The following is an 11,191-nucleotide window of genomic DNA, read 5'->3' on the forward strand; positions in this document are numbered from 1 at the left end:
CATACTACACAGATTGCGATTTGTATAGTCTTATGTAGTGGTGTGATGGTGGCTGGGATTTGTGTTTGTTTCATTTAGCAGCGATGGCCTGCAGGGTGTTGGTTCTCTTCATGATGTTTGGAACAAACAGCAGCCCTGAAGCTCTCTCGATGGTTTCTATGGGAACCAGAAAGCGCTCCAGGGGAATCTTTTCGTCGACGGGCGAGTTGGGCATGATGTAGGAACGAAGCTCCACCCCCTCTGACCGCTCCAAAATCAACACCTGGACACGATAGCAAACAGCAATAAATTCATGATGTTTTTACCCATAATTTGTAAAAAGAAAACAAGAAAAGAAAAAACATATATTTAATGTATTCGTCATATCTGCCCTGTGCAACGTTTGTTTACCTAGCCTGGGAAGCATTCATTTTCGGGTTTATGATCCAGTCTGGAGCGGATGGTAACTTATGTCACGTTGTAGCCACTGATATACTGTACAAGTCATCAGGCAGGAAACCACAAACCGGAATCAGAAGTGCCCAAAATTCCCCATGATCAGTGGCCTTTTAAGGGCCTACACAATAAAAGCCTTGATGTGGCGTATGAATTCGGACACGTTTCTTCAAGTACGTCTGGAATAGTTTGTTTGGTATATTCATATTTTCGTAGTGATTCTATAAAAAGAAAATAGCATCCGCGGCAACACCGGCTGTTACACCTGATGAGGAACATGTACAGTGTATGTGACAATCCACTTTCTGGAGGTGATGGAAGGAACACACCAACCCATCAACGAATACGGGCAGACCAAAAATGTCCAAAATATTGACTTGTCCCTCCATGGCCTCCCTGTATGGCCATACTACACAGATTGCGATTTGTATAGTCTTATGTAGTGGTGTGATGGTGGCTGGGATTTGTGTTTGTTTCATTTAGCAGCGATGGCCTGCAGGGTGTTGGTTCTCTTCATGATGTTTGGAACAAACAGCAGCCCTGAAGCTCTCTCGATGGTTTCTATGGGAACCAGAAAGCGCTCCAGGGGAATCTTTTCGTCGACGGGCGAGTTGGGCATGATGTAGGAACGAAGCTCCACCCCCTCTGACCGCTCCAAAATCAACACCTGGACACGATAGCAAACAGCAATAAATTCATGATGTTTTTACCCATAATTTGTAAAAAGAAAACAAGAAAAGAAAAAACATATATTTAATGTATTCGTCATATCTGCCCTGTGCAACGTTTGTTTACCTAGCCTGGGAAGCATTCATTTTCGGGTTTATGATCCAGTCTGGAGCGGATGGTAACTTATGTCACGTTGTAGCCACTGATATACTGTACAAGTCATCAGGCAGGAAACCACAAACCGGAATCAGAAGTGCCCAAAATTCCCCATGATCAGTGGCCTTTTAAGGGCCTACACAATAAAAGCCTTGATGTGGCGTATGAATTCGGACACGTTTCTTCAAGTACGTCTGGAATAGTTTGTTTGGTATATTCATATTTTCGTAGTGACTGGCGAGACTAAAACAAACAAGGGGGGGGGGGGGGGGGGACCAAAGAGGTTTTCTTTTTTAGATTTTTATACCGTCCGGTCTAGACCGGATCGCACAGCAATTTAGAACACATACCAGGCTTTCCTTCCGAGGTGGACATTTTTGAAAAATGACTGACGACTGACATAGAAACATAGCTTTTTCTGAAAACTGTCAGGATGTAGAAGACATTTTTAGAATCTGATCTCAGGTCAGAATGGGTTAATGAATCATCAAGTTAAATGTCATGCATCGTGAAAGGCGAGGGGCTACACAAACAGGAGTCCCACCTTGAAGAAGTGTGTCGGCACGGCAACGTGGTTTCGTCCCAACACCTGGTACCTCACATACAGCTTCCCATCAGGCTCCTGTCTGCACGCACGCACACACACGCACGCACACACATGCACACACACACGAGTCATGAAGAACGTCAGTCAACGCTCCCGCTTCGAATGCTATCGATCACGTTTAATCGGGAGCATCGAATGGTCTCAGTAGCTCCGTCTACTGACCTACCGAGATCTCAGTAGGATGCATTCTGTGAGTTGATCGCGGCTACCGTTTTGACAGACTGATATGAGGTTAGGGGACTTACGTGGCCGTTAAGACTGAGGTTAGGGTTAGATTTTGTGTGAGAATTAGTAATGTCGGACAACGTGCGTCGTCGCTGTCAAAACTGTAGCCTTGACCAACGCACAGAATGCAGCCTACTGAGATCTTGGTAGGTCAGTAGACGGCTACTGAGACCATTAAATGCTCTGATTAAGCGCACTGAGTGAGTTTTAATAAGTAAAATTCACAAGTTTTCTAAAATATATTTTTTATCCCACGATTTTGTAACCCATTTTTCACCCCTGTGTCAATCATCTAATGTGATCCTGGGCTCTACACACCCTCCTCCGAGTCCAACCTAGTCCCCATATATGGGGGACAAGGGGAGAGCAAAGGACTTGAACTTCATGCCTGAGTGTCCAAGTTGCTCCTTTACACCTGACAGGGGGTAGTTTCCCTGGTTGGACGTAGCGCGTGGAAGGAACACGTTATTCCAACCAGTTCCTTTCCCCTCCATCAGGCGCCCCAGCTGGCCAGGGGGAGGCAGTTTAGAGACCAGGATTATTATTCACAAGTTTTCAGTTCATTCCAGGCCAGGTGTGTGTAGTAGTTGTACTGTACCTAGGCAGGTACAGCGGTCCGGTGCAGACGTAAACATTGCGGTAATGTTTGGTCAGTGAGCGACACATTTGCTCCAGATTGTTCCACGCCTTCTGGTTCATATGGGGATTCTAGAGCGGAGGAGAGGAACAGAGGATAAACTAACTGTCCTTCGTTTCCGGGCGGGAACCCTTTTTGGTGTTAGCATCATGTTATGCTTTAGCTATTGAAAAGCAGATCTACAAGCTCATAGCGCGCCACCGAGTGGCGCGCTACGAGCTTGTAGGTCTGCTATCTTTGAAAAATTGAAGAACGACTGACATAGAAACATAGCTTTTTCAGAAAACTGTCAGGATTTAGAAGACATTTTTAGAATCTGATCTCAGGTCAAAATGGGTTAGACAAAGAACAGCGTAGGCCTTGTCCTGCCCAGCGTGGGTGCATCCCTTGTAGTATTATTACAGTCCAACATGCGGCCTACAGTACCTGTGGTGAAACGTTGCTCAGGTAGAAGGTGTCGTCCATGGCCTTTTGGCTCCACTTGTGATTGCCTGCTGCAGCCAGGTGGCCTCTGTCGAAGCCACTCCCCCGGTAGTCTGCGTTGGTCGATCGGTGGTACAAATGAACGCTGGGAATCAATCAAAGCGCATAAATAATGGTCCACCAAACAACAGAAGAGAGCAGCACAAAACATCCACCAATAGAAGAGAACCGCATACAACATCCACCAACCAATAGAAGGACCACACAGAAAATCCACCAATAGAAGAGAGTCAAACTGTTTAATGGAATACGATGCTGTTAATAATAATACTACTGTTACAACAGCACCAGTAATAACAATAATACATAATAACAATAACAACCTGTCATCTTCTTTGAAGTCACAGTTGTTCCTGTTTGAAGGTCCAGTGATGGAGGAGGGATTCAGCTGTTCTATTACCCAGGATGCCGTGCGGGTGCGGGGGTCATAGGAAGTGACATAGGACTCTCTGGTCTTGATGTTGGCCAATGAGGGGAAGCCGTACTTTGTTACCGCCCCGCCCCCCTGGAACACCTGCACAGTACAGACCATAATAATGACCATTATACTCAAATCAAACTGATATAAATAAATAAATAAATAAATATTAATTAATTAATTGCACATGCTTAATTTAATAATAGAAGCATATCACTCGAGTTTTTCTGTTTTCTTTTCATCTTTGTGTTCAAATGTGTTTACTTTGCTTTATGTCTTGATGTCTTGTTTGGAATAAGTTTGGAAGCACTTGTCGAAGTCACTGAACGGCCCTGCGTACCACCTGTTTCGAATTTGCACATAATGCAGGAGGCAGCAGCACGTCCCATTAATAAAAACGAGTGCTTCCAAACTCCAACACTTCAATCACCTGCACAGAATTTCTCCAACACTACTTTCTTCACAGAAAGTAGCTCATAACATGTCTACGGTGGATTCCCAGATTTTATGAATCAAAAGCTTGGCAGATTGAAAGACGATAATTCAAGCTTGGCCTAGAGCTTGGTGAGTTTAACGTTGTTTAATACAAGCAGATCGCAAAAGCAAATTGGATGAATGGGGGACTAGTCAATGGAGGGTACGTATTGCAACTCAAGATTCATCCCGTCTGAAGTGAGTGGTGCTGTACTGTACTTAGCTCTGGTCCATAGCTCTAATGCGTTTCATTTAGAGCTATGTTACTATCAACTTCCGCCACTCGCATGAACGCAGACCAGACTCTACTCTTTGGCGTAAATTTAAAAAACAAAGGCGAGTTGTGTCATTAGAAAGCCTACTTTCCTTAGTGGACGCACTCTGAGCCCCCCACCACACGTATAAACTGTACTTTTTTTGCTGCGCCCTGATATTGCCCAGAGAATTGCCTCATAGAGAATATTTTTCCTCCGGTGAAAAAAAATCCCTTTCTGGCCAAAAAGTACAGTTTATACGTGTGGTGGGGGGCTCAGAGTGCGTCCACTAAGGAAAGTAGGCTTTCTAATGACACAACTTTGTTTTGGTGAGTAGCAAAAACGTTCTTTTTATTTACGCCAAAGAGGAGAGGCTGGTCTGATTTCGATTTGAGATTTAAAACTTAAAGTCCCATAGCCTTACTGCGCAGGGCAGAATCGTAGAAGCAGTAGAAGGCTATGGACCAGAACTGTACTGTACTGTACTGTCTCTCCTCCCTGGCCTCTGTCTGTGTGTGACGGCCCCCTGTGTATATTATATATTGTATTGTACTATATATTAGGGTGTATAGTATATTATGATATATTATATTATGTGGTCTGGTGTAGTTTATATATTATAGTTGTTATTCACTTTGGTTAGTAGTTTGTGGTTTACTTTGCTTATTCTAATTTCTGTTCTCATCTTGCAGTGGATTGGGGAGCAGAGCTGTGACATCATGGCAATCAGTCAAGCGGCGGCACCTGGGCCCGGTGCAGACGCCCTGTATTTAAGCCTGTCTCCCCAGTCCCTTCCTCAGCTCTGTGTTATTCAGTCCTCTTTTGCTGCTCTCCCACCATGCACCTTTTCCATCATTTGAGTTAATACATACAACACGCACACACCTCTCACTCATGCATACACGCACTACACTACTGACTACTGATTTCCACACCTCATCTGTTTGACCTTGCTTTGGGTATAATTTAACTTAATTATTATTTTTGATTACTTAAATAAATTAATATTTCATTTGAGTACTGTGTCTCCCCTTTATTTTTGTTGTGTACTTGGCTCCCCTAGGCCAGGTATCTAACAAATGGGGGCTCTGTCCAGTGAATTAGGTGTGCAGTGAGTTTGGAGAGTCAAGTGACTCACCCTCCTGCCTTTGTTCTCTGCTATTGTTCTCTGCTGCGGTAGTCTATGGGCAACTTGGCCTTAATTAATGGCTTGTCGGCGCCGTGGTTTTGAGTTTTGTGAATGAAGTGACGTCATTTGGGAACCATTCCGGGGATTCCTTTGTCATTCATCAGTCCGGTGAGTACAAACTGATAAGCGATGTTTACTTCAGCGTACACGCTTGTGAATGTACTCGGAATTTGGGAGATGCAGTAATTTGTTTGATTTGAAGTTGATTTATTAAGTTTGGTTACTTTGCATTCATTTTTATTAAGTTTGTGCTGGTGGAGAAGTTTTCCTGGCTGTTGTGCTGCTAAAGTAAATACATATATATATATATTATAATAATAATTATTATAGTATATTATGATTATAGTTTGCTTGGCTGGTTTTGTTTTTATTTTAATACGAGTGTCTCTGGTAGGCGCGTTTAGTCTCTGGTATAGAATATAGCTCGCTGGGTCTAGGCCGGGGGGTGGTTTAGGTGCAAGGTGCGGGTGCAGCGGCTGTGCGTACGCACGGTCGTCTCGGGGGCACAGCTGAGGGGTGCATGCGGGTCGCCAGTTTCTGGTTGCCCTCCCTGCCTCTCGGTATCAGCTAGGCCTTTGCGGTGGCCTTCCGTGCATAAGTACCTCCCGCAAACCGGCATGAAGACGGGTGGAGCATAGCTTGGGAATTATATAGGCTAGAGGGGCACTTTTTTGTGTTTTTTTTCTGCCAGCTGTAAACTTTAAGCGCGCACAGAGCCATGGTTAGTTTAGAGGCATTTATTGCAGATCCGTCTGAGGAACTGTTATTGCAATGCACCAAAGACCAACTAATTAAAATAGCAGACCAGTATAGGATTAAACTGGATTCAAACGATAAGAGGACAAAGGAATCCATAGCAGTGCACAACAGTGACACTTAATTGCTATTTTCGACACACACACACACACACACACACACACACACACACACACACACACACACACACACACACACACACACACACACACACACACACACACACACACACACAGCTGTCTATAGGAGTGGTTGCACCACTCAAAAGTCTAGCCCTCCAAGCAGAACCCAATGGTACTGAAGTTTCTGACTTTTTGACGACACAGACCATTGGGTCCTGTTCCAGCAGTATCCTGCCACCTGGTACGCGGACATACATAAAACATAAACAACGTGGATAACGCCTGTCTGCGCTCTTTGACAACATTTTTTCGTGTGAGGGCTTCTGAATATGTGAAGTATAAGTACCCATACATGCCGCTGCGAATATCTCCTGTGGCACGGAAGCCGTTAAGTATTTTTAATCTTTGTTTGACCGATTTGGTCGCTTTGATTCTTCTCTTCCTTCCTTGTTTATTGACACCTCATTGTACCGCCTATCTGGCTAGTGGCGCTATAGCTATGACAGAGCAGATCAGAGGCAGGGACGTAGCCGCACAAGCCAACCGCACACCGGGAGGCGGTACAATAAACGGTAAACAAACAAGAAGAAATAAAGCGACCAAATCGGTCAAACGAAGATTAAAAATACTTAACGGCTTCCGCGCCACATAGGGTGGCCAGACGTCCGGTTTCACGCCGGACAGTCCGGTTTTAGACCCACCTGTCCTCCTCCCACCTCAACCTCTGGCCGGACACATAATTGTCAGTTTTTTTGTGATATACAGTGCTTGTGTCATTTACTGTCATAGTCTGTCATTTACGTCGTCTGCCTGGGTATTAAAATCTCCGCAGCGCTGCTCAGCTCCGCCTCCGCAGCGAGCCGGCCACACTGTCTTAAAAAGAGAGAGGCTAGTGGAGACGTTCAGAGTGTTGCCATGTCCGCTTAATTATAAGCGACTTTGGGCTTGTTTTATATAATAGGCTACTAAGCCTAGTCAGGCTTCTTTTGGGCTTGTTTTCATAGACATGGTTGCTTGGTTCTCTTCCAAAACCTGGCAACACTGCCAGTGGGATGGTCGGTATGTTTGTTGTGCTCTCACAATCACTTTAGTATAGTTAATGCAGAGATAAACAAACCAAATATGCCGAAATGAAAAACTACATTTAATGAGCAATGGAGCAAGGAACTCGACATCATAAAGAAAGGGAGGCTGTGTGAACATATAGGCTACTGGCATCATTTTATGTCCCACACCGATGACCATAAAACTGTATAAAAAAAACCACAAGAAAGAGATTAAACATAAAACATATCTAAACATGAAATAAAATAAATTGATTATAAAATGAATGGCCTTTGTGGTACCCTATAATTTAAAAAGGTTAATTTAATTAGCAAATATATGTTCTCTGTGGACATAATGCTGGAGATGATGGTGGTGAAAATCAGGTACAATAGTAGTAGTAATAATATTAATATATGGGGGGGGGGGGGGGGGGATCTGGGAGGGGGGGGGGGATCTGGGAGGGGGGGGGGGGGGGGGGGTCGGGGGAGCGAGCCCCGCAAAAGTGTCCTCCTTTCTAAGGTCTTGCAGGTGGCCACCCTAGCGCCACAGGAGATATTCGCAGCGGTTTGTATAGGTACTTATACTTCACAAATTCAGAATAACTTAAACTAAAAAAGGCCGTCAAACGCCGCAGATACGATCTTAGAGAGAATATTTATGTCCACGTTCCAGAATTCCCATACGAAAATATAGTTATGAGCAGCCAGGGACCCTACATAAAACTCATCCAAATTTCAGAAAAGCTTTATGGAGGGTCCAGAAAGGGGCTATCAAAAGTCTTGAGTTGCAAATTGCGGCTAGACTCTACACTACAGCCAGTGTATTTGTAGTTTGTATTGTATTTACAGTAATGAGTGACCACTGACTAAAAGTGTAAGTGGATTTACAGTAGCTCTGGTCCATAGCTCTAATACCTTTGCTCTAGTCTATTATTAAAAGGTAAACACACAAACCGTGAGCTCCGAGGAGGCGGTGGCCTCCACACTAGGTATGGGGACGACAGGGAGGCGACCCAGGAGACCACCACCGGTGTCCTGTTCATGTTGCTGCTGCTGATCCCTGGAAGAGGCAGCCACTGAAAGCCCCAGGGCCGTTCCAACCGACACCGACACCCCGCACACAAACCACCGCGACGTCAAAACCCGCTGCATTATTATCACCACATACTATACGCTCTATCTATCAGATAATGCAATGATATTATTATTATTATCTGGGTCAACCCTCTAAGGGTCAACTTGGTGCAGTTCTCCAATCGCCGTGGGTCGCGGGATTATGACGTTCCTCAGTTTGTTGTAGCTTTAATATGGTGAATTGACAACGTGCACATTGCACAGGCAATGCATTAGCGCCACCTGCTGTTCAGCTTTGCCTCAGGGCACTTCAAATCTGTGATCTCACTGATCAGATATAGCTCGCGTAGCCAGACAACAGTCTAGATATTACACACATATGAAGTCCTTAAATCCATCTTTTGCCATCGCGTAGGCACCGATATTTATAGTGTTGAGATGTCAGAGGTATGTCAGAGTGACGTCACCTCTGACACCCGGGTTATGATGTCAGAGAGGCACTTCGTTCCTTCGTAACACACTTTATTGAATTAGACGGGGGGGGTGTGCTATAATAAAACCTCTCCTACAGTAATAGTGGTCCAGATGAAAAGGCTCACATGTTTCAAATTATACACACTTTACTAGGCGTAGAGACCAAATGACAGACCTATAATATTTCATCGTACAGTCTGTTACCTTCCAGTGTATTTTAATTACAACTTCATTTAATGATTGTTAAGACAGGGTCAGCATTAAAGAAAGAAATGGAATATGGTCACTCTGTTGTCTGTTCATCAACGAAACGGTCAACACCTCGTGTGCTTTGACAGCAAAGCAACAGGCTCTATGTAAGCATATAGGCTACTGTATTCTGGAAGGAAAACAAGGAAGCATTCATTAAAAACACTCACACCTCTGAATAGGACCTCATAACAATCAGTAGCTTTCCCTTTCCAAGCCTCACTGTGTCAATCCTTTCCAGTGAGAATTGAACATGTATTTGTTAAACTTGTAGAATGCTCAAACATTCAATACAATAAACAAGTGTGAATGCAAAGTTGCAATAGGCCTATATGAGACTCTGAAATATGTTTCATTTTGGACACAAGGGGGCAGTGTTCACCATCTGTTTGCTTACAGGCATGCAGGATTTTTACAGGCATAATGATTATGTATTTAGTTTGAGGACATTGATTGATTGATTGAAATATTTATTAACAGTTTGTAGAATTTACAGTACATTTTAAGCACAAACTCAATACAAAGACTGTCAACTGTGAGTGGACGACCCAATTAAGCATTACACTTGTTTACAACAGGGTCCACATTGTTCAATTCATCAAAACATTTAAAGACATCATTAGAGACATACAAATAGACATTTCTATGTAGCTAAAAAACAGAACAGGAATTCATCATATGGGAAGCAAAAAAGGGAAAATATACAATATACAGTGAGGGAAATGGGGTTGGGGGGATTCAGATTTTACAGAGGCCAGTTTCGAATTGCAGCCATCCGTAGGTGCCCTTTGAGAGCGGTTTTGAAGGAGTCAAGGGATTCACATGTCTTAATGACTGTTGGTAGGGCGTTCCACATTTTGGTGGCATAGGAGCGAAAACACTATCAACCCAAAGCAATAGTGTTTGATTAATCTCTTGCTAATACAAAATAGGCTACTAGAGGTCCACTGCTCTTGAAAACGACTGTCATGAAAAGTATAGGAGCACTCCGAGCACATCTTATTTTATTGGGTAGAATGTTTCACATTCTCTCTTAGGCCTACTCGTATCGTTCAAGCTCACATTCAAACGATCAAAAACACTGTATATTGTCGCTGTTGTGCATAAAACCCTCATCTCCATATTTCAACGTTATAGGATTCACATTGGCCTATATTATAATAACAGTGGTTTAGAAGCTTCTCAGAAATAGCAGATATAACGGTACAAAGCTCACTCACAGTGACACCATCGCCGCGCTGCAAGCTTAGGTCTACATCTCCTATTGTTGAACATTTTAGAAAGGTCTAGAAAGTGTTACTTAAAAAGGAGCCAAAAACAACAAAAATCTCTCTTCTGGGGGTCCCTGGCACAAACATCTTAGATGGGGGTAAGCGGCCGAAAACCAGTGATTTTGGCAGCAAATTTTGATTTTAGTTTTGTCATAGTCTTTGGAGTAAAACTTAATTTAGTATTAGTCATATTTTAGTCATCTGAAATGTTTTAGTGTTAGTCTAGTTTTAGTCTAGTTCAGTTGATTTAGTCGACTAAAATGTATTTTGGCACAGATCTACAAGCTCAAAACGTGTGGCAGCGCAACGCGTTGTGAGCTTGTAGATCTGATATTTTCAGCATGCAAGTTAGTTTTAGTCATCATAGCTTAGTTTTCATCAATGAAAAAAGGTAGTCGATGAACATTTTCCGTAATGGTATTAGTTGACGAAATCAACAGTGCCGAATACATAGGCCTATCTTTTTGGGGGTCCCTGGCACAAACACATTTCAGATGGGGGTAAGCGGCCGAAAACATATCTTTTTGGGGGTTCTTGGCACAAAAACGTTTGAGAACTACTGATTTAGAAGGCATTTGTAGAATCGGGCTCAGGTTTGAGTCATTAACCCATTAAGTGTCATGATGGCATGTCGTCAATGATGTCATTCATT

General features: G+C 43.4%; 1 protein-coding gene across 1 annotated transcript; it reads right to left on the reverse strand.

Annotated features, from left to right (window-relative positions):
• Positions 1–424: 424 nt before the first annotated feature.
• On the reverse strand, positions 425–8,727 carry endog (endonuclease G). The gene is made up of 6 exons (XM_083788583.1): positions 8,426–8,727; positions 3,536–3,726; positions 3,156–3,297; positions 2,691–2,800; positions 1,805–1,886; positions 425–1,102 (listed from the first exon to the last, which is right to left on the reverse strand). The coding sequence occupies exons 1-6, from the start codon at positions 8,621–8,623 to the stop codon at positions 911–913; spliced, it is 915 nt and encodes a 304-aa protein (XP_083644709.1). The 5' UTR covers positions 8,624–8,727; the 3' UTR covers positions 425–910.
• Positions 8,728–11,191: the final 2,464 nt, after the last annotated feature.

The sequence above is a fragment of the Protomyctophum parallelum genome, assembly GCF_964188405.1.
Source record: "Protomyctophum parallelum genome assembly, chromosome: 18".
NCBI classification, from domain to species: domain Eukaryota; kingdom Metazoa; phylum Chordata; class Actinopteri; order Myctophiformes; family Myctophidae; genus Protomyctophum; species Protomyctophum parallelum.

Coding starts and splice junctions, on each gene's coding strand:
- endog (XM_083788583.1), bottom strand. CDS start 8,623: ATGCAGCGGGTTTTGACGTCGCGGTGGTTTGTGTGCGGGGTGTCGGTG. Junction 3,727..8,425: donor CCGCCTCCTCGGAGCTCACG/GTTTGTGTGTTT, acceptor TGTACTGTGCAG/GTGTTCCAGGGGGGCGGGGC. Junction 3,298..3,535: donor GACTTCAAAGAAGATGACAG/GTTGTTATTGTT, acceptor ATTGATTCCCAG/CGTTCATTTGTACCACCGAT.